General features: G+C 47.1%; 1 protein-coding gene across 2 annotated transcripts in view; it reads left to right on the top strand.

Annotated features, from left to right (window-relative positions):
* Positions 1 to 3,095: 3,095 nt before the first annotated feature.
* The window catches only part of LOC138489163 (C-X-C chemokine receptor type 2-like), a 112,158-nt gene continuing 90,956 nt past the window's right edge, over positions 3,096 to 24,297 (top strand). The window contains exon 1 of one of the 2 annotated variants that reach the window (XM_069616821.1): positions 3,096 to 3,164. Coding sequence is in view for 1 of the 2 variants with exons in the window: in XM_069616820.1 (XP_069472921.1) it covers positions 14,987 to 14,993 (7 nt within the window). In the remaining variant the exon portion in view is untranslated. Of the gene's footprint in view, positions 3,165 to 14,812; positions 14,994 to 24,297 lie in introns of those variants that run through there. The other variant, XM_069616820.1, reaches the window with a different exon arrangement.

The following is a 24,297-nucleotide window of genomic DNA, read 5'->3' as shown; positions in this document are numbered from 1 at the left end:
GTTTTTACTTTGTTTTTAACCTTGCATTTTATTATTTGGACTATGACTTTGGACACCATTCCTATTTGGATTTCTTTGGCTTATGATTTCTTGTTTTTCATTATTTACCGGGCATGGACCTTTTCTTTTGTTATTCCCATTGTTGTGTGTTTAATTTGATTTACGTTCATGTTATCTTTAATATATATTTTGTAATACTTCCATTTGTGGTATTATCTCATTGGTTTCATGCATGTCATGATTTGTGTTTTGAGATTCACTTGCACCCATTGTGTGTGTGTGTGTGACGGACATGTGTTCATTTACATACTTGCCATTGGGGTTTTATCATGTAATTGCCTTTTCTATGTGGGTGGATGCAATACTTGGTTGGGTCTTTGTGCTGGGTAGGCTGGCCATAAGGGCCATGATTTAGGATCGGCATGACCTGGGGGCAAGGGGACATGAGCGGGGGCCTGCTGGCAGGTGCCCCTCACTGCTGGGGGGTGGGGTTGCAGGGGGACATGAGTGGGACATGAGTGGGGGCCTGCTGCCAGGTGCCCCTGACTGCTGGGGGTGGGGGTGCAGGGGGACATGAGTGGGACATGTGTGGGGGCCTGCTGGCAGGTGGCCCTGACTGCTGGGGGTGGGGGTGCAGGGGGACATGAGTGGGACATGTGTGGGGGCCTGCTGGCAGGTGCCCCTGACTGCTGGGGGTGGGGGTGCAGGGGGACATGAGTGGGTGCCTGCTGGCAGGTGCCCCTGACTGCTGGGGGTGGGGGTGCAGGGGGACATGAGTGGGACATGAGTGGGGGCCTGCTGGCAGGTGCCCCGCACTGCTGGGGGGTGAGGGTGCAGGGGGACATGAGTGGGCGCCTGCTGGCAGGTGCCCCGCACTGCTGGGGGGTGGGGGTGCAGGGGGACATGAGTTGGTGACCAGTAGTGCAAGGTGACATGTGGCTTTGCTGGGGGGCATGCCCATTGTGGATGGGCTGCCTGTGGGACATGACCTGGGGTGCAGGGTAGTCCCCTGTGGTGTGGGCTGCCTGTAGGGGCCGTGAAGGGTGTTGAGGGAACACCTTGGTGGACCCACACTGCCAATTCACATGTAGGACTCCCCGGCACCCCCGTAATACACGTACCCAGCCCATTCACGTGTGTAAAACTTCCCGCGCACCCCTGAAATACACATACGTAGCCCATTCACGTGTAAAACTTCCCGCGCACCCCTGAGATACACGTACCCAGCCCATTCGCATGTGAAACTTCACGCGAACCCCAGGAATACACGTACACCACTCGCACAGGGCCTATCGCGTGTGAAACTTCCTGTGCACCCCTGAAATACATGTACCCAGCCCATTCGCGTGTGAAACTTCCCACGCACCCCTGGAATACACGTACCCAGCCCATTCACGTGTGAAACTTCCTGCGCACCCCTGAAATACACGTACCCAGCCCATTCGCGTGTGAGACTTCCCGCGCACCCCTGAAATACACATACCCAGCCCATTCATGTGTAAAACTTCCTGCGCACCCCTGAAATACATGTACCCAGCCCATTCGCGTGTAAAACTTCCCGCGCACCCCTGAAATACACGTACCCAGCCCATTCGCGTGTAAAACTTCCCGCGCACCCCTGAAATACACGTACCCAGCCCATTCGCGTGTAAAACTTCCTGCGCACCCCTGAAATACACGTAACCAGCCCATTCGCGCGTGAAACTTCACGCGAACCCCAGGAATACACGTACACCACTCGCACAGGGCCTATCGCGTGTGAAACTTCCCGCGCACCCCTGAAATACACGTACCCAGCCCATTCACGTGTGAAACTTCCCGCCCACCCCTGAGATACACGTACCCAGCCCATTCGCATGTGAAACTTCACGCGAACCCCAGGAATAAACGTACCCAGGCCAATCGCTTGTGAAACTTCCCGCAAACCCCAGTTATACACGTACCCCGCTCGCACAGGCCCTTTCGCGTGTGGAAGTTACCGCAAAACACGTAATACACGTTCCCCGCTTGGCGTTTGCTGTTTGGCAGTCCGGTAAACTGGTTTTGGGTTGGCGCAGACCTTTGCGCTGGATTGGGTATTTTGATGCCTTTTCCTAGCGCAAGGGCGTTCTTGGGGGCATAACTGGTGCTGCTGCAGGGTCGCTGCGCCACTCTGCACCACGGCTGGTTTTGGAGGCTAAAATCCATGAATACACTGTGCGCTGAAATGGATTTTATCGCACGTGGCTGGCTCAGTCTATCGCACGGGAACACTGTGCGCCAGTCGCCTGCGCCACTTTTGTGCGAATTTCCATGAATTACCCTGTATATTTTAACTATTGTACTACAATATCACTCGTGCCCTATATCTGGGCCTACCTGCACTTCTGTGACTATTGCAAAACAACTACATTTATTATTCCCACTTTGCAAGTTCTACCCCGCAGCAGCCGCGCGCGTTCACTTCCACGTGCGCTAATAGATTTTCCTGAGCCTGAATCGTTTAGGTGGGCATGGGAGCTGAACGTGCATGCCAACAATGTTCCCATTTATAAAGTCGGGCATTTCAGTTTAGAAAATGGTTCTTGTTTTTTAAAGAATCAGATGTGTGCAGTGTTATGCTATGTGACTATGCTTTGGTGCTGCGCTGAATCGCCACCGTAATAGCAGCGGGAATACAAGCTTATGTTTCATGAATAACACAGGGTGGTTGTTTATAAAATGAATTTAATGTACCTGTCTATCACTAAATGGGCAACACATGCTCTGTTACTTCCTTTATAAAGCATCCAGGTGGTCTCCAGGGCTAATTAAGCCAGGAAAAAGTGGCCACTCCATTGGATTAAAGTTCAATGATTAATAATGTCGGTGTGGCGGGCAAACTGCTGTACCAAACCTACACAGCATTAACCCTTCTTCGGCAAAATTCCCTTTTCTAGGATTCGTGGAGTGTCATTTCTCTGCAGCTCTGGAGTCGCTAATCTGTCATGAAGCAAGAATGCGTCCAGGGGACTCCCAACCCCCCAGTTTCCCTAAAATACTGCACGGAGAGCAGTGGAAGTTGCGAAATACTCGAACTTCCTCTTGCAGTCCGCATTTCATCAATCATTCTCGTCATCCCGGAGGCTTCAAAGTGCGCAAGGAGGGCAGCGGAGCGGACGGATGGGTGGCAGTAACAGCAGCAGGTGAGACGCTTTCATTATGTATCTTTTGGATGGTAAGGCGCAACGTCATTGCATGTGCCTTACAGACACCAGATCGTTTCCCCCATCACTCTGTCACCCTCACCTAGGCCAGGGGGTCTTGGGTTCCCCACTACACTCACCCCAGCGCAAGACTTGGGAAGGGTTAGAGGGCTGGCATCCCCTCAAACTTGCTAGTGAGTCACAACAAAAGAAGCGGAGAACATCACTTACAGCCAGGTGACAATTAGCTGACTGCATCGGCTGGCAGTGCTCTCAGTACACTTTCCATGGACCATGTGCCCCTGCAACCTCGATCATTGAAACTCTCAGCAAAGAGGCCAGTGATTGAATGGGCTTGTAAACCGACCAGCCCTCCCGGAACAGATCTGGCGCACACTGAACCTTGCACCGTAAGCAGTTGCCAGAGCCTTCATCCAGCATTTTCCAGAAGAGCTATATTATAATTTTACAGGTGCCTGGAGATCATGAAAATCCTGGCAGCCATTATTTGGGCTGAGCAGATGGGTGCATTCCAGCCTAGAAGCAGAGCAGACTTTTCAGTTGCTGCGCCCACATGCTTACCCCCGCCCTTATGACCCCACGTACCCTTTCTGGCTGAGAGTTTCGAAGTACCACCGGCCCATGCATCTTTTTCAGAACAAACACACCCTTTTCTTGAAGAAAAAGAAAGACAACGCAACCGCACTACTGACATGGGATTCAATGACAATAGCTCGGTGGGTTGAGCACCCACTGTTGAGACATTTGTGTAACTTGCTTGTTACGACTGGGTTCCTAGCAGGGTCAGGTCGATGATGTAGCCACTTATCCAACAGCTGGAAAGGCGAGTAGCAGTCCAGTGGTTGGTTACAACGTGCTAGTTACACGTGCTAGAGGAACAGCGATGCCATCACTCGGCGCGTAGAATTCGAAGCGCTTTGCCTTGCACTGGGCCTTCTGTGGCCTGGTCCTGAATATCTGCAGGGCACATTCCTCCCATATGTTCCTTCTCGTTCTCTCCGATCTACCAAAGGAAGCTCTTCTTGTTCGGGTTCCACGCTTTCATCGTTCTCGTACTGGGGGCCGCGCCTTCGCGATGGCAGCTGCACTACTGCGGAATAAAATCCCCACACTCTCTCCGTGCCACCGAGAGCCACACCAAAAGTCCAGAAGCTACATAAATGACTGATGGATATACGACCCACTCCCTAATAAGCTCCTGTCTGCGGCAAAACTCTTCTATATGAAGAATTCCTTTCTTTTGCAAATATTTGGCCTTCTATCCTCGTGAATATCTGAGTGTTAGGTCTGTGTGTAATGTCGATGCAACTCCCTTAATATGTTCATGTAAATACATGAGCTTAGTCTATGGGGCAGGAACACCCACAGGCTTTGTGTCCCTCACATCCATCCCTCTCCTATCTTCACTTCCCATACCAATAGCATTGGCCTACAGGCGGCGCATACAGCGCCGCCTACTAGCCAAAACCAATTAAATGTCAATTATTTACACGGTCAGTGGCGATCCTGAAAACCTGGTGTGGTTGTGGCCATATAGGAATATAGTTGTACCCCGGAGGCCAACCGTGTGGGGGGTATCTTGTCTACGATAATTTGATAATGAACATTTAAAACGAATGTTCAATTCCTACTCTAAACTTAGAAGTGTATCAGTCAGTTGCCTTTTTTGGCTGGATAACTCCTATGTTAAGCATCTGTATCAGACACCCTTCACATGGTGTTATGAAAACATCTTTTATTACAGCGCTTAGAAGTGGGAGGAATCTGGTAAAAACAAAAGCTATTATAGGCGCACGAGGGGAAGGAACCCTTACATGGACGATTGTATACGTTGCTTTATATGGGTGCCTGCGGCCACCTCTGGACTGTACTGCTGTTGTAATCACAAAGTAAACAGGGAGTAGGTGCATTCGTTTGATTTATATCCTAAAGAATATGTTTAGCAAAGATGATAAAGAAAAGAATGGCGAGCCTCCCATGGCCGTTTAATTAGTTCCCAGCATTGCATGCTTTACTGTGTAGTGCCTTTCGGAGAGGCGGGGAGGCCAAGACTAGAACCCCGGCCTCATGAATCGACTGGCGGCATCTACTCCCACCCTGTCTACCTGCCCACTTTGAGGGTTTATAATGGCCCTCTGCTATACAATTTCATTTAACTTCATTTAACACAGAACAGTCTAACCCTCTACTGTTCGGTGTAGTGCATTAAAAGTCACATTGGAAGGAAGACATGTATCCTTAATTTTTAAAGTTTTAAGATGCTTGAATGAAATATTTTCCGGCTGGATGTTCCCATCGAATGATTTTATCACAATACCCTCCGTGTTTTCTTTTTTTGTCTGGCCTTACTATTAAGTTCCTATGTCTGAGGAAATGTATGTATTTCTTTTTTCTTTTATCTGATTGTGTTACTTGTCTTGACTGTACTGGTATAAAAATGTGTGTTTGTGTAAGGTTTGTAGCAAACCAAATCATAATTTAAAAAACCTACACCGAACAGTAGTGTGCTGTATCTGGGTGCAGGCGATAGGAGTCGGTAAAATAACCAAATGAATGAATCAGGAAGCTCTTCCAGGTGTGAAACCATTTGCCTCGAGGTGATATCATCTTTGGAAAGCATGGTTGATTCTTACCAACAAGGTAGATACTGAAAAGGAACCTGTACCCGCTGAGGCAATAGGCAGTGCCATTGTATACACATGGGGCAACGTGTTCAATATCTTCTGCATTGTGTCAGGACTAATCGTTTGTGCAAAGATAACTTAAGTTCATTACATTTCAAGCAACATGCTCAATAACTTTCTGGAAAGTTTGTAACTCAACACATGCAATGTCATTAGACTTAGGTTGGATCAACTTCCCAATTTTCTTCCAGTTTGGCAATGTAAACGGTTCTTACCCAAGTAATGCGCGTGCAATTATTTGTTAAGTTGCTTCTGCATTTGACAAAGTTATAAACAAAAAACTTCTCATATGTGACTTTTTTTGTTAAGCATAATGCATACTTGTAACATTTGAATGACCTCATGACGCATCTATCAGCCTGAAATGCTAAATGTCAGCAAGAGCGAACTGCCGAACTCGTTCTTGTGGTATCCAAGAGATTGTATCCAAATTGGGGAAGAGGGAAAGGTATGTGTGTCCTTGTGTTTTTGTGTGCCTTTTTGTGTTTATATATGCTGCAGACTGACAAGATACATGCATATTAAAGGCCAGGTTCAGTCACAGCACAACTTTTCAGTCCTGAAGAAGGACAACTGAAGCCTGAAACATCTGTCGACTGAGTATCCTATGCCTGTAGGAAATGTGTATGTACCTAAGCCATTCAAATTCACAGATCAAAAGTTGGATTTGTTCTCACAACAATAAAATCTCACGGCACAGTTACCTACTCGCCGGTATTCAGCTGGAACCGGGCGCAGAAGTGAGCATGTGTATTTTCTCCTTGGTATAGTAATTGGTGTTGGTCCAGGAAACTCATGTCAAGTTTAATCCAGATTTATATAACTTTCTGCATTGTTACTAACTTATGCAATTATAATGTTCACATAATTTCTTAACACCATTGCGATAAGGGTATATTTTTATTTAATTAAATCTGTTAGTTCTCTTCAACACTGTTTGATTGGACACATATTTTCGCTTCCGAAGTCACACATTATTGTTCATTGTTTGTGCATCCTCTGTATAGCTCCGTGGGAGAATCTATGGTTCTATTCTTTCAGCATTTAGTTTTTTCAGCTATGCTCTCGTACGCCAAATATTAGTTTTCATCGCGTCTCCCAAAATCTTCCTGTGGATTTATCGGTGCATCTCGCATTTCCCAAAATCTTCCTGAGGATTTATGTGTGAATCTTGGATTTCTCAACATCTCCCAAGGATTTATGTGTGAATCTCAAATCTCCAAAAATCTCCAAGGGGATTTATGTGTGTATCTTGGATCTCCCAAATGCTCTCAGGGGATTTATGTGTGCATCTCGGATCTCCTAAAATCTCCCAGAGGATTTATGTGTGCATCTCGGATTTCCCCAAATCTCCCAGAGGATTTATGCATGCATCTCAGATATCCCAAAATCTTCCTGAGGATTTATGTGTGCATCTTGGATCTCCAAAAATCTCCCAGGGGATTAATGTGTGCATCTCGGATCTCCCAAATGCCCCCAGGGGATTTATATGTGAATCTCGGATCTCCCAAAATCTCTGAGACGATGTATGTGTGCATCTCGGATTTCCCCAAATCTCTCAGAGGATTTATGCATGTATCTTGGATTTCCCAAAATCTTCTTGAAGATTCATGTGTGCATCTCGGATCTCCCAAAATATCCCTGAGTATTTATGTGAGCATCTTGGATCTCCCAACATCTCCCAGAGGATTTATGTGTGCGTCTCAGATCTCCTAAATGCTCCCAGGGGATTTATGTGTGCATCTCGGAGGATACCACTATCATGGAGTCCTTGTTTTTTAAAAAAGGTTTTCCTTCTTTTAAAGATTTATTTGGGTTATATATTTATGATTTCTGGCATTTTCCAGCTAAGAAAGTCCTTGGAGGAATCTTTGATACCAGTCTGGGGGCATTACTTTATTCCAGTTCTTCCGAGCTGTCAGCAACCAAATGAGCCTATCGTTGACAAAGATGTGTCAAGGCACCCCACCAAGGTAACCCATACTGATCTGCAGCTGGGACGCTATATTTAAGTGTCTAGGAATAGAGAACCAAGGAAAGGCAGAGAACTTGGGGAAAGGGAAAACAGAGACAAGAACCCTGAAAAAGAAAATGAACATGAATTTGTACGCCCAGTGAATCGTCAACATATATTCAATCACTCAGAGAAATACACTAGTGTAATACCCTCAGATGAGAGACCTGATAACGTCAGCAGCCTCATAATTCCGAGGGAGTGTAAGGACCCACACGTTTGCTTGAGAAAGGAAAGGATTTCCAGTATGGGGGGCTGGGCTTGAAAAGAGCAGAAGTCTTGAAAAAGGCACAATGAGATAAATTAATGCAGCCAATTCAGGGTCAGACTTGTCAGAGAATCAAGAGGAACCTAGCAAGAACAGCAAGGAATAAAACAAGTTAGCAGATTTTATGTGTGCCATGGGAGTAATCCACGAACCTCACTGACCGAATAAACAACATATGTGAAAACATGTTGCATTGGTTTCTTTGACCAATTGAGTTGGGGATGAGCTAATCAACATATATGCCACCTCCTCCCTGTCAAGATCAAACTTTCCCCATCACTTCAACAGCCCAGGAAAGAGCTCAAGACCATCCTCTTCAAGGAATGGCTCATCCTTAACAACTAGGCCCACACACGTAACTCAGTGAGCTGCTCCCCAACCCCCCCCCAGTTGATTGTGGATGCCATGCTGCCGATTGCCCACCCTCAAACTGCCCTGTTAGTTCCCCACTCCCCTTTTCTCTGCTTATCTCACTGTGTTTTCCCCCACTGATTATAAAGCGCTACGTTGCTTCCCAAGGTTATGTCCATGCTCAATAAATACCCTAATAATAATAATAATAATAATAATAATTATTATTATTATTATTATTATTATTATTATACAATCTGGGGAGGGTGAGATATCCTGAGCATCCTGATATCCTGAGCATTTTTAATGTTTAGGATATAAAATGATGCAGACAATTCTGTTTTGGAAAGGGAGGTCTGCTAATCAGAACCCCCTTACATAAATGCTCCATGCCAAATGTATAGTGCACATATGTGCTGTTGCTGATACTGCATCCTAGCACAGGCCAGGTTAAAAGGTCACATGTAGATTCCACACAGCTGCTGGAATACGAAGTTCCTACAGACAGACTTGACTTTTTAACTGTCTGCACCACTGATCTAAATTGTAATGATTGTGCAACCTAGTCAGCCTGGTGGCACATACATCTGTAAATATAAGCCGTGCCTAGTTGTAGCATGGTGGCTGCTTGGATCACACATTTATACAAGCAGCAATTTGATATCACATTAGTGTCAGCTCTCTGCAAATGGTCCAGTTATCACACATACGACTAATGTGTATTAATGTCTGGTCTGACTGTCTCCACAGCTGCCATCTGGGACAATGACCATGCTTCTGCCTTTTGATCCTCCAGCGGGATGGGCAATATCTTGCTCTCTGGGCACAGGAAGCCTCATCAGGAGATCTTCTGTGAGTCTATGATTCAAAGGCAGCAATGACATAACAAAGCTGCTCTCACACCAGGAGGCTGCACCACTGGACTCCCTTTGAGGTCCACAGATATGGAACGGGGTGGAGTTGCAGTAGCCAGAAGGGATGCGTGTGCTGAAAAAGGGATTCCACCATCTTGGTTTCATGTCCCCCACATTTCCTGTAGGCAAAGCACTCTTAGTGTGATGTCAGAAGGCAAAAGGCACTTGTTAAGACAGCGGATTGGACCCCTTACAGCAGGCTTGCTTTGATCCATCCCCTATGACATTTTGCCTAGATAAGGGGAGGGACTACCCTCCTTCTTTGATTCATCTTTGGACTCTCAAAACAAGAAGAAAGATTCACTGAACCTCTGGAATAGGTTGTATCCCAGCAAAGTCCCCAGCCAGGGAGGTGAAGACAGAATGCATCCAAGGCAGAGGAGAGCTCTGTCCCCTCCACATGTAGGGGGACAGGTGGGTGAACTGCTTTGGATCAAGGCCTCTCTGTTGGCTGTAGCACTGGATCCAGGACCATGCACTGGAGACAATTGCTAGAGTGGAAGCTCAGAACTAAAAGAACGTGCATTCCCTGAAGACCCTTAATTGGGTCTAAAAGCACTCCAGAAGCCCAGAAGCACCTGGAATCCTATTTTGTCATGTTCTAGCCAGATCAACCGCTCTCAATGTCCTTCAACCCACCACAGTACTAGCAGTGCTACATTTGACAATAAACACACATTTTGAATCGCTTGTTGCACTTCGAGCCATTCAGACGCCAGGTCGACCTATTGAAACGGCCCAACTCGTCTCAACCCAATCACAGGATTGACAATGTGGGGGCAACTGACTTAACTCCTGGAAGCCATAACCTTGCTGACACAACCCAGCAGATATATTGTCTTGCCGCTGTCTTGACCGACGTCTTCAACTGTTGGAAGCCATCATCTCAGCTTCGCTAGTGATGACTCGACCCATCTGGAGCTGCATCTTCAAACCAACGCAACAGCAACCACCAGTGGGATTGCATCGGCTCGACTGTTGCAACCTCAGTTTGACCACCGCAAAAGCATCCAGAAACCGGGCTCTATTATGTCAGGCAAGAAATGCATGGCTTAAAGGTTCTGTGAAGGGACCCTGGTCCACATTTTGTCCCCCTCCATCCTTTCCTACAAAGACATATCCTTGAACTATTGAACTGTTGCCAAGCCTCTTGCCTGAACACTGCTGCTTATAATCCCGGAGTGTCCTTTCACACAAAGTCCTGCATTATTTCTTTTACACAGGTGGGCTTGTAGTGCTATTAGTTAGTTTGTTGCACTGATTGTTTTGATTAAAGTTCCTATATTCTTATAGAAACTTGATTGGCCATTCCTATAATTTGAAACCATTGTGGAATGCTACTGTTATCACCTTCCACCTCTCCTGAAGAGCTGACCTGCCTCTCGGCCTGCGTTACCAAAAGAGGCAAAGGAGGCATACCTGTTGGGCTGTGCCTGTTTCACCTTTATGACTGGCACCCCTGCTGTTTCAGTAGTAGTGTGGGGCTGGGTAGAACGAGAACTGGGTCCTGCTCACCACTGGGCCTTCAATTCAAACAGCTCTGCTGCTGAGTGATGCATTGCTTCACAGCAAAGCGGGTGCCGGGAAGCACCCGGTGGTGGATCCGTCACTGACAAGTCACTGAAGCAGACCCGCTTGCAAGACCGAGCTAAAGCAAGATTGCACTTGGTGGTGACGGGAACACTTCCAACCGTGTCCCAGATCCATTGAATGGCTGGAGCAGGGCCATGCCTGGCAGTGCATATGTCAGGGTGACAGGTCTAGTGCCCTGCTCCAAGCCTGTCCGAGATAAAGCAGGAGCGCTATGGAAGGGCTCATGGAGGTAGGTGGACAGAGGCCAATATGCCTTGAATTTTCAGAGCAGTGAGGAGAGGGCGAGCTGAGGGAAGTGGAAAAGTGTGCCAGGTGGCCAGACATGTTTCGGTGTTCTTGGTGTGCAGGGAGCAGAGCTCTTATGGAGGCACTAGAAAGCCGGGTATAGTGTCAGGTGGTTCTATCGCGGTCTATGATGTCACAAAGATCTATTTAGCGGTAATTATCATCATTATTGATATCCACTATCACCGCCGAGGTATCGACAGGTGAATTGAGACCACAAAAATGTTCACTTTTGCTTTAATTTTGTAACAACTACAGCGATTAGGTTTTGACTCGGACTCCAGGATGGGTTCACAAATCAGTGGAACATGGGTCTTAATCTAATCCTTCCCTCTCTTCCCTAGCCTAGTTCAGATCCTACTTCATGGCGGAATAAAGTCACCCACAGTCGCTGGGATGTATAGTGTTCAGAAATACTTCTTGGTCTTTTCTGTTTCCTTCTTGGTAGTTCATGAAGTCCTCAAGATCAGGTGTTAGTCCACCTGACCTCTCCATCCCTTCCAATGGGAGCCAGAAGTCGGGCAGATGCATGGATGGTAGGACCCCAGGCGTTGTCAGTGTTCCTGTCCTGGTGGTAATGAGTAACCCTGCCTTGGCCAGCCTGAGAGATATTTGGGAAAAACGTAGGTCCCTGCAGCACTGTAGGATCTTGCGTAGTGCCACGTTTCTGGGGTTGCTTCTCACTTCCTTTACTTTCTTCCTTCCAACCTTCTTGGTACTCTCCGAGACATGTCCATCTCTCTGCTCTCATCAGTCACAAGCTGAGGGATCAGCAGATCATTGCCTTCCATCAATCACGCGCTTTATCAACGAAGCATAACGGTGAGGATGTAATGATGGTTGGGGAATTCGAGTCATGGAGCAAGACCCAAAGCAACCCAACCTTCCTTAGGGGATTGCTCCTTTCCTCCTCCCCTCACCATTTACTTTCTTGGCAGTTTCCAAGAAATAACTCAGGGTCTGTGGGGTTTTCAGTGGCTCGCATTTGTTTTTTGTATACTGTGTCCTACTCCTCAGGATCCAGTACCAGAGCCCTGAAGGCTGTCAGGCTTTACCCCTTGATGGGCAGCCAGAGGCCAACTGAGCCCAGACTGCAACTTCAAAGCAAGGGCCTCTTGAGGTATCTGCCAGAGAGTTCACCCTCACCCTTTCTCTGATCCGCACACATTGTCAATCAGGCATGCACAGGTGCTTCCTCCTCCAGGTGTGGCCCTCTTGCCTCCTCAGCAGTTCGCCTGAGGCCCTTTTCTGCCCACCTGAAAGCTCCGCCACCTTCTCATTCTACTTTTTCTCTTGTCCTCCAATTTTCTTCTGTGTTGCTTCCTTTCACATCTTTGATCCCCTCCTCTCATGTCACCTCTTGTATTATTTTTATGGTCAATGACCTATTCTCTTCCACCATTCCTCTAAGGTTTTGTAAGGCTTCAGCTCACCTCCTTCAGCTTTCTGTCCTTCCTTAGACAGATAAAACAGTTCACAGAGATGACAAGGAGGAGGTAACAGGAGTGGAAATAGGGAGAGAAGAAGATTTCTTCCTTGCTAAGACATTCTTCTTTTAACTTTCCTTTGTTTTACTTATTTCCTTTGGTGCCCGTATAACTTTTTAAGGTATATCTCCCCCCAACCAAATCTCAATATATACCTCTTCTTAACTCCTTGTTTCCACTCCTGTTACCGCCTCCTTGTCATCTCTCTGAACTGTTTTATCTTCGCCTCTCCTCTCCTCTCACTCGCTTTGTAGGTCTTCTCTCCTTCCGATTCCCCTTTGCCTACCCTTCCTCTCCCTTTCCACCTCTTTCTTTCTCTCAGACTCCCATTTCCCTCATTCGTTGTGATCTTCTTCTACACTCTTCTACTTAACTCTTACCTCTTTCTTCCTTGCTGCTCCAAAATGCAGTGCCCCTCTCCTGTACCCTCAAACTCTTGACACCTGCATGCACCACATGCCCCTGGTCCCTTCTAAAGGGGAATGGATTGGCTTCCTCATTCAAGAATTGCTTCCATTGCCTCACCGGGGCCACTAAAAGTAACAAGTCCTCGGATTGGCTGTAAGGTGTAGGAACCACAAAACTAGCAGCTGTTCCTCCCCACAAAGAAGTTCAGTTCTGTGGCCTAGTCCACATCTTTGTTTATTTTTGGCGTTGAGTCTGGAGAGTAGCGTCTAACGTCATTTTTATGATCCGGCACACAAATGCTGAACACTGCACTGTGTGCTGGTTCCACCAACTCCCGCTCATTCAACACACAAACTCCTGTGGCTATGAGCAGGGCTCGAAGAAGATGTGTCAGTGTGAACCATGTTCCTATCTACAACGTGTTATGCTCATGGGAATCTGTGGTGTGTACACTCTGAAGATCGAGGTTGTCTGTCAACAATCCACGTCCCAGAAAAGCCTGTCAATTATTCTTCTGCCTGGCTGTGTGATTTGTTGTTGTTACTCTGAGGGTGGTATCTATATGCACTTTTTTTTTACACTCCTGTCTTTTAAGATTTCCCTCTTGGACAGAGGTCTGGACTTTCTCAGAGAAAAGGTTTTCTGGACATTGGGATATATCAGGGCCGTATTTACCAGCCGGGGGCCAGCAGACACATGGCTTGCAAATTGGGCTCCCTAAGCCTGTTGGCAGGGTTCAGGCCTGAATGTTTCTGGTGTTACTACTACACTGTGATCCAATAGTGAATGTAGGCGGCAAAGGGGTCCTGACTGGTTCCTTTCCCTCCCGTGGAATCTGGAAAGTCTTTTGGAGCTAAATTAACTTGGCGCTCAAAAATACTAGACTGCTTGGGGCTCTGCTTCAAGCCGTTCTCGTCTTTCCTACTTCCCTTCTTCATGGGATACCCACCTGTGTGTGGGGGAGTGATTTGTTTATGGGTGAAAGGGGTTATGCTAGGAGGGTCCTGATGACAAGCCGGGTTGCGTTTGTGTATATAGACATGTTAATACAATGGTGGTCTGCTAGCATATTTATTTCTTTTTACCAAACCTATCTTTGCCGAAAATGTTAACCTGAAATTGTGCTTTCCTTTCTTTTGCTTTTTCAAGGGTTGTCCCCTCCCCCCTTCACCACCCCCACACCCTCACCCTCCTGGTGGACTTTCACTTCCTCATGGCACCTGCTCCACAGGTGTGTATTTTTTAACTTGCCCCATTTTGTTGGAAGTTGCTCGGGCCGATCATATCGGCCCTGTGTGAAACTGTCAGTTGCTCCGGCTGATTGTATCAGCCGGAGCTTCACATATCAATGGGAGGAGAAGTCTTCTGTCTATTGCTCTTCTAATCCAATCCCTGTCGTTTGACAGTATTTGTAGGAACGCCCACTCCCACTGTACACAAATAATTTTATTATTATTATTTTTTTAAATTGAAGATGTGGAACAAACGTGCTCCCTTCCTCTTGGGCATGTTTATTTTTCGTCCACCCCTGCCTTTTCCACTAGCTTAGTACGGTCCATTTATCTCGTCTTGGACCTCCCTGCCCCACCCTTGTAGCCACACTCACTGCACGTGCTAGCTGCAGCTAAGTTGCCAGTAAACTTTCCAGGGGTGCTTTTGCGTGCTTGTCTGCTCACAAAAAGGGTTGCCATTGCCAGCCCGTGGGCGAGGAGGTTCTTTCTCCACGTGTCTTTGCTGCAGCTCGGAGCTGGACGTGTCTTTGCTGAGGCTAGGAACTGGGTGTTTGCAACAGAGCATATGACAGGTAGGCCCATCGCTTCTGCAGAGAGCGTAGCTGAGCAATTTCCAGTAGAATGTAAAGTACATGTATTCCAAGTTGGCAGCTAGTGCAGAGAGCGTAGCTGTGCAATTTAAAGCTGCAGCCAGCTTTATTAAAACAAAAAATGTTAAAGGGAATTATGCAGATGTTAAAATGTATTAAAGTTGTATTTTAAAAAGTTGAATGGAAATAAAATGGAATCTCTTTTTAAAGCTTTTAAATACTGCATTGAATTTCACTGAACTCTCGGACAGGTGAGGAGAATATAGAGCTTTGGCCGAGGTCGCTGCGGTTATATATACCTCACATCCCTATGAAATGGCCGCTCAATGTCCCTCGTAGTTAGCCCACGCTGGAGCTCGCACAGAGCAGGTGCGCGCGGGTTGCCTCCTCGAAAATGGCTTGTTTTCCTCATTCGTTGGGCAACGCCCCTGGCCAGTGAGCTTATCTTGCGGCAACAGGCGGGCTTGCAGTCTTTCAGTCCACGCATCAGCCAGTACAGAACATTCTAATAGGCACTGTGATGGTCAAATCTAAGGGATTGCCACCCGAGATAACCAGGGCCAAGTTACAGCCGGGGGGATAAAATATATGCGAAAAGGTGGGTTGTTGGCATGTGCCTTTAGTGAGAAAAAAAAGCCATAGCAAGCCTATTCTGTTGCTGTTCACTGCCATTCTGGCAAGTGATGTACCCGTACATACTAGAGGTGGCCATTCTGCCATCAAGCCCCAAATCATTTTTGACTATGACAAAGGAATGGGTGGGGTCTGCCAGAAGTGTATTTGAACGCCATGAATGAGGGCCACAGTTTTCTCAGTACTGGCACGCTTCGGCCAGGCTGTAGATCACACAATGTGAAGTCTGGTCCCATGCCATTTTGTGGCTTGAGTTGTCCAGAACAGCCAGAAATGAGAAGGTGTTGACTATTGTTTGCTTAGCATGGTACAATTAGGTCAGAATAACTGGAGGGGATTCTCAGATTACCAGAAAGTATGTACCATGGCTTTTTAGGTAACAACACACTTATCTAAATTGGTTCCACAGTTTCAAAACAATTGACAATTGACATATTCAAAATGATTGTTCAAAAGTCAACTAAAATTCATACTTGTCTCTCATACCCAATACATGGGAAAGTACATATAGTGCATTACTGATGGTTTCACACTTTTAAAAATCTGGTTTGTGAAAATATAACAAAACATATTTTAAATAAATATTCATAGTTCAAAGGTCAAAAGAAATGACCCCTCTGACTATTTGCCTTATTGATGAGATAGCACATACCATAACCTTTATGGTAAAACCCCACTTATATGCATCAAATCAATGGTTGCTGGCAAAAAACAAACCAACCTTTTGCATATTCTCGTTTCAAGGTCCAAGGTCAAATGCCATAGACCCTGGCACCCTACTTGATGCCTAGCAGACAACATACCTGGCAAGTCCATTGAAATTCCAGTTCTGTAATAGAGATTCTTGCAGGGAAAACAGCAAGGGAAATAAACAATGCCAGCCATTTTTAAATGCATGTAAGACTACCCAGAACCAACCACTTAGAATATTTATTTTCCTTTGCATCATATTGCCACTAAGTAAAACCTGCTTTCTCTAATGATGCTTCTAAATTATTGGTCTTTTCCTTTAACTTTTTTCATAATATTTGTGGATTGAAAAAAAAGTTTACATTTGACACTCATGAGATTTTTTTCTGAGCAGCAAACATAATATACTTGAAAGTTGCCCATCCACCTACTGAAAAAAATAGATTTCTGAAAGTCCTTCATTTGTAATCAGTGATCTACACTCTTTACTTTGTTTCTTGTCCACCATATTGAATTATGTCATGTGACCTCAGGGTGTGACACAAATGTGTGCTTTTTGGCTCATTTTATAGGGAAAAATGTACTGAAACAGAAAATATATGGTTATTTTATACTATTATCGATTTCTAGTGACCTAAAGCAGTTTGAAATGAAACAGCTAAAAATCAGAGAAAATAGCATGGCATTGGGTGTTTCCCAATGGGCACTAATAGGGTTAATCTAAAAGCATGTTTCGGTTTAATGGGAGTGTTTCTGATTTTTAGTTTTTATTTATTTGTTAATGTATTCATTCCCCCCAAATCCCCTCATTTGTTTGTGACATAAGAACAGTTTTCCTATGTTAGCATGGTATGAACATTATTTCATGTTTCGTCATGCCATTTCACTTTAATGCCACGTCACTCTGGACAAGGTTGACCAGCATCACGAAGAAGCTGGAAGGTGACATTGTGAGGAGTTGTCATCTGGCAAGGGAGAAAGACCCCTGGCTTTTATTATTACTATTTTTTTTATTAGCATTTGGTTTAATTAAGGAAACCTTAAACTATTATCATGTCACAGTAAAAGAAAAGTTAACAAAACAATCACATAATAAATGTAAAATTAATAAGAGAACGAAGAAGAAAAAGAAGAAAAAAGAAAATGTTCATTCTAACCATGGAAGCAACTAACAGTCATAAAACAAACACAGTGAAAGACCTGTGCAAAAAGGTTCTTCCTTCTGCTGTATTTTTTTAAAATATAACTTTCAGGAAAGCCAGAATAGCCAGTGTAAGGGATACCCAATCCCCTAGAAGTAGTTATTGCCACCAATTCTCTAAGGTTCTCGTAGAATATTATGCAAAGAATTTGCATAGCCATCTATTGTGATTATGTTGGAGGTTAGAACTGTACATCGTTAGGTGGAGTAAAGTTCCTTTCTGACCTTCACAAAGCCTGCAATTGTAATCTCTTAAATGTGGTGCTTTCCTTGCTTCCAGCCCTTCTTTTGTTAGCATTAGTTTCATACGGAATAGCATAATGTCCATTCTAAGCTTTGGACAAGGGAAACGTTTTAGATAGCGTCTCAAGCTCCCTCTGGGGCCATATGTCGGATCTTTTTGACCATATATTTTAAACATTCTTACCTTCTCTATTGTTAGAATCCAATCAAGTACCAAAAGCTCTGGCTTTTTAATTTTTTTAATTCATTAATAAAACAATGTGTTAATTCCACCTCTGAAAAGGAAATCTGCTGATCAGGTTCCCCTTTCACAAGCTTGTGCCCTGGTGCATCAGTATCCTGATCCGCAGCGCCTGCTCTACAAGTGTCACGAAGAAGGTTCAGAGGTCACAGGTGCCCCCTTGACAGGTGCTGTGACAGCCAAGTCTCTGCCTTGCAGGGGTTGCATTCAAGCAGGGCCTGTTCCAAACTGCATAAGGCATAGCCTGGTTAGAGTCTGGTGGCCAGCATCTGAGTTATCCCAGTCACATTCAATTGAAATCAGGCATGTGCCAGACATGAGAGCCCAGTTCAGCTTGTGGAAGGGTTATGCCAATTCAATCAAGGCAAGGCTCCCCCTGTCCACTGGTAGGACTGTAAACGTGGGGGAATTGCATCTCTCTGTTCCTTCGCAAGGGCAGGTAACACCCTTTCCCCAATGGCAGCACTCAACAGTAAACTGGCCTGGGAACAGGAATCAAAGGGCACACCTGTTCACAAAGGGCTAGGCCTCACACCAGGGTGCTGCATATGTAAAGGCTTTTGATTCTATTGTGAAGGGAAGGAGTGGGTTAGGTAAGTGTGACAAATCTCATGACATTGTCACTGCTTTCGAAGGGGGAGCCCCTTCCCATGAGGCCAGGGTGGTGAAGCCGCTACCTGATAGTCTCCCTGGGGGTGGTACCCAGCGGGTGGATCTCATGGGATGGAATGACCCCATCAGGAGAACGCAGTATTCTCACCCAGCCCATAAACCTGGTGCCCCTTTCCAGAGTTACCCCACTTTTCCTATCTCTCCTCATTCCTCTTCATACTTTCCCTCCCATCCTATCTACTTTGCTAAAGCAACTCCAATAGAGAGTACTGGGTTGGGGAGCAATACTAGTGAGTTACCATCTCAACACTCACCTAGTACTGAGACGAGGAGGGAATGTGGAGCAATACCAAGTACACATTGGAACCACTTTCAACAGTCTAGTGGTTCACAAACACTGATTGGCAGAAATAATATAAAAACCAACAAAGGACTTGATCGTTTGTCAAGCCCTCACAGGAATAACCACAAGAGCCAATACGAGCCCGCCGTGCAGAGGCACACTGACCGTGACGCCGTGTAGAAGGAGAGCGCGCCTGAGGCTGGTCCAGGATGGGAGGACTGTGCAGGCCAGAAGCAGAGCAAGACTCCAAACACCCCAGAGACAGGTGGACTGCGAAAGCACAGCAGTACTTCATCCCCGAAAGAAACCTTAGTATCCGCTGCAGGGGGTATCGAAGATCCGGAAAGTGACTGAAGAACCACGAGTGAGCCCAGTTGCTTTAAGGAACCAGCAGTCACGTTAGCAATAACACAAGGTACGCAGAAAGCCACAGGGGCTCGGAAAGCTCAAGGAGGTTATTGCAAATGCTGGAAAGGCGAGGTTGGGACTCACACCGATACCATACATGTACTTGTGCTAAGGCTTGGCAGAGAGTGAACCAGGTCTACAGAAAAGTGATATGAAGCCGAAAAGCAAGTTTGGGAATCCCACTAAAATTGTACATGGACTTGTAGCAAGGCTTGGCAGCAGAGTGAACCAAGTCTATAGAAAAGGGAAATAAAGCCGAACCGAAAAAAAAGAGTCTGGGACTCACACCCAAATTGTACATGAACCTTTGATAAGGCTTGGTAGGTGAGGGACGCCAGTCTACAGCTTAGAAAGAGTATCTAGGCAATGTATCTTCAGTTCAACACTTGGTGAGAGGGAGCCAGGTCTGCACCCAATGGTCAGGCACCCATACAGCTTGGAGAGAGCATCCACGCAATGTTTCTTCAGTGCAACACTTGGTGAGAGGGAACTAGGTCTGTACTCAAGGGTCAGGGGCCCACACAGCTTGGAGAGAGCATCCAGGCAATGTTTCTTCAGTGCAACACTTGGTGAGAGGGAACTAGGTCTGCACGCAAGCGTCAGGGACCCACACTGCTTGGAGAGAGCATCCGGGAAATGTTTCTTCAGTGCAACACTTGGTGAGAGGGAACTAGGTCTGCACTCAAGGGTCAGGGACCCACACAGCTTGGAGAGAGCATCCAGGCAATGTTTCTTCAGTGCAACACTTGGTGAGAGGGAACCAGGTTTTGCCCAAGGGCCGAGGACCCACGATAGCTTCAAAAGAGTATCCAGGCTGTTTCTCTTCAGTGCAATTTGTAAGCCTGAGGAAGACTGTGGAAAGAAAAACATTTCTCCGACAGCCACGGAGTGGTTGTAGCTAGATAAAGAGGGTCTGATCAAGACAAGAGGTGCCTTTTCTCTATGGGAAGGGAGTCAACCCTCTGGATCGAGAAGACACCACCTTTAATTTAGTTATTTTAGTGTGTAAGGGGCAGATGTAGGATTTTGATACTGGACAGTGGGACATTTACTTTGGACATTCTGACACTAGCTATTTCCGTTGAGGCAGGGAAACCCCTCTTAGAGTTAGGGCGAGTTAGGGTTAACTTTTCCTTTTGCAAATTTGAATAAATGTTTATAGGTAACACCATGACCCCTCTGCGTCAGAGTCTTACTTCTGAACCCTTAAAGTAGCCAGACAGAGGTCTGTACAATTTTGGGAAGATTCTGCCATCTGGATCTCTTTGATTCTCTTTCTGTTTCCTGTTGCCTCCACTTCCTGCAGACCAAAGCACTTTGGGTGTCATGTCAGAAGGTCAAAGTCCACTCCTTTCCAGAGCAGTGATTGCCCCCCTAAAGCAGCCTAGCTTTAGTCTAACCACCTGTGGGCTTTCGCCTTTAAAAGAAGGAGTCTCACACCACTTTTTTTAATCATCCTTTGGACTCGAACCCTGAAAGAAGATTGTTTTGGGCCTTGTTGGGAGAGCAGTCCTTTTAAGAGTCCTCCATTTGTAAGATGAAGGCTGGCGTTCCTAGGCAGAGACACACTCTGTCCCCTAACCATTCCCAGAGACCATTTGGGGTGAAGTCTGCTGCTGGACCAAGACCACATCTCTGCCAGCCACTCTGCTGCCTGTGACCTCACCGTACCTCAGGACCACTGAAGGTCTGTACCAGTTTTTCCTGTGTTTGTGAGCCAGAGAAATGACTAACATAGGCCCTTTGAGACCCTGGAGTGGGACCCACAGCACCTGGAAGGCCGAACAGCAGAGAACCCTGTCTCAATTTCGAACCCCCTGCAATCTACGATTAAAGTGTGTTTGGCGCAGAGAAAACTATCAGGACCCTCCAACACTGCCTTTGGCAGTCGTTGCTCTTTGTACAGCTGTTTTGTTTTCTACTCCGTTCGCTGCTGCTCCGTGCCCACTGAAACATGTTGTTTCGTTAATTCGAATCAATGAAGCACATCTGCCTTGCATTGCTCGAGACCCCATCTGAAGCACCAGCCTTGTCATTGTTGCTGCTGTAAGTCAATCGATGCGACCCTGGTGTCTCCCGAACTGTGACCTCCTAGCCCTCACATATAATCGACTCGCTTGCAAATCTCATTATCAGCTCAACAGCAGACGCTTCCCAACCACCGAACAAAACCTGGTGTCCACCTGATCCGCACCACTCAAGTAGACAATTTGAGACTGCAGCCACCTTCCGTTCGACCCCGACTCGACGACACTCACCGCGACTGTCGCATCTTTTAACTGACGAGAAACCATGATTGGCGCCAAGAAGCCTGGTTTGACGTTGTTGAACCACCATGACAGTTGCAAAGGTATTATTGACTAGCATCTTGCCCCATGGTCCCTCATTAGGCCCTAGAGACTGGATAGGTCATTCTAATCCCCTTTGCAACCTCAAGAACATATCCTTAGAACTTTGTGGTCTTTCATTGCCTTTTCTCCCCCTGTCTCATTACCCAGAGTGTTGCATCTATTCTATCTTTCCATATTCTGTGTCCTTTCTACATGGGTGGGTTTTTACAATGGGCCTCATTACGACCCTGGCGGAAATCCACAGACCGGACCGCCATAGCGTACATAGCGTTTCCGCCATTGCACGAGGGAGCAAAGTGCGGCTAATTACGACCCATCGGGCACGAGCCTCACGCCATGGCGGAATCGGAAAGCCTGCGATGGCGGAAATGACCCCAAAACGCCCCTTACCGCCGCCGTACGCTGCACCAGGTGCAATACCGCCACCCATCTGTACGGTCACTGTATTGAGCGGTCACCGTAATGAGCGACCACCGCAAATTACGGCCACCGTAAAAGTACGGAAACGGAAGTAAAAGCATGTAGCCGGAACGGGAAACAGCACGCCGCACAACTATAAAATGAGAATCCCAACACAACCATTAAAAATCCGACCCTGACACACAGCCCAACCCGTTAGGAACCCCAGTTAAAAACATAAAAATGGGAAAAGTAGCTAAGAAAGCGTGTGACCGCAAGCGGCAGGTCCAATTCTCCTGTGAGGAACTGACCGTGCTCACCGAGACCCTACAGGAGAATGCCTCCGTCGTCTTCTCCAGTCAAATGACCAGGACGGCCCTTGCCAACAAGAAGGCCATATGGGCCCTGGTGGCACAGCGCGTAAGTGCGGTGGGGACAACACCCCGCACCCCCCAGCAATGTCGAAAGCGCTGGGACGACCTGCGGATCCGCGTCCGCAGCATACTCTCTGCGAACAGGAACATCGCCACAGCGACCGGGGGTGGATCAGATTTGCCCATCAAGTTGACCCCCTGGGAGGAAATCTGTGCCTCCACCATAGGAATCGAGAGCATAGAGGGAGTCGGAGGGATGGAGAAAGGAGTGCCGAAATCCGGAGAATCAGGTAGGGTGGCCAAAACAAACAATGGCAAATCCACTATGCACGACCATGTACAGTTCCATGTGTGCCCATAGTGCAATACATTAGCCCTGATAGCGCCCTCTAAAACAGAATAAATAAATAAATTAATTAAGATCCTAAGAGAAACCCCCACATGTGCAGCAAGCACCCCCAACTGCAGGCAGCCCAATAAAAGCATCAGCATTGCACACAAAAAAGAGACCACCCCCAAGGCCCAGTCCCAATTCACCCTCATGTACCACCCCAATGCATGTGATACATTGCCATTCCAAATTACACCGACCCATAACTAACGCTCGCTCCCCCTTACTCCACCACAGGGTCCGATTCCAACGAGGAGCTGCAGGACACCCCTACCAGCACACCTGCAAAGAGGGCCAAGACAAACGTCCCAAGCGCCTCCACCTCTGGTGCAAGGATCAAGAGACGACGGCAGCAGCAGGAATCAAGTGCCAGCACACCGGAGGGGACTGCAACAGGCACCCCAGCAGCCAGCATGTCCACAACACCAGCACCACAGGCCCCCCCAAAGGATGTTTCAGATGGCACAGCTTCTGGTGGTAGCAGCACCATGGTTGACACTGAGTTCATGCCAGCATGCTCCGACACAGAAAACGGTGCTGGCGATGTAGGCCACATCCATGACCTGTCCCAATCCCCCAGTATGTCAAATCCCCTACACCATGAGGAAAGCACGCAGGGGCACCCACAAGACGAGGACTGGCCAAGCCCCTCAAGTCCTGTGCCAAGGCAACACGTGTCGACCAGCCCCTCTGTCACACCACCGCAAATTTCCATGGCCCAGCAGAGGCAACAATCCCTCAACAAGCTGATCGAGCAACAGCAGCAAGTGGCCACGATAATCACGGATCATGCCAAAGAATGTGGGGGTTCCAGGGCAGCCATGGAAACATGCACTGAGACACTCAGGGCACAAATACAGCAAAGTAGTGAGAGCCTTAGGGGAGAAATGGAGAGAAGCACCGAGAGCCTGAGAGCACAAATGGAGAAAAGCACCGAGAGCCTGAGAGCACAAATGGAGAAAAGCACCGAGAGCCTGAGGGGGGAACTGCATGCGACGTCCAAAGACGTATGTGCTGAACTTGCCGCTGTGCGCCGTGTGCTCACAGAGCTCTCACAAACACTCAGAGACATGCATGGACGCGAGCAGGCAGAGACATCATCCGTGGCAAGTTCGGTACAGGGCAGCCCCCAACGCAGATCTGCCAGGAACCGGCGCTCCACGGGCAGGGGTGCCCCTGATACCCGGAGAGGGGGCTTGCAATAGCGTCTACCCACGGACAGCATGCATAATTGGACACTGGTGTTGGGGGGGGAAGGTGACGAGGGTGGAGGGTGTGAGGTGGCCTTCACAGGGTTGCGGGTATATAGGGTCACTTGACCAATCCACATGAGCAATACAGTACATCATTAACATTCAAAGAGATGCGTGGTCACTTATTTGCGTACGAATCCTTCTTAG

This window comes from Ambystoma mexicanum, chromosome 9 (genome assembly GCF_040938575.1).
Source record: "Ambystoma mexicanum isolate Mex_15411 chromosome 9, UKY_AmexF1_1, whole genome shotgun sequence".
Classification (NCBI taxonomy): Eukaryota; Metazoa; Chordata; class Amphibia; order Caudata; family Ambystomatidae; genus Ambystoma; species Ambystoma mexicanum.
The sequence above is the reverse complement of the archived record's forward strand: the minus strand, read 5'-3'. Positions and strand labels throughout refer to the sequence as shown.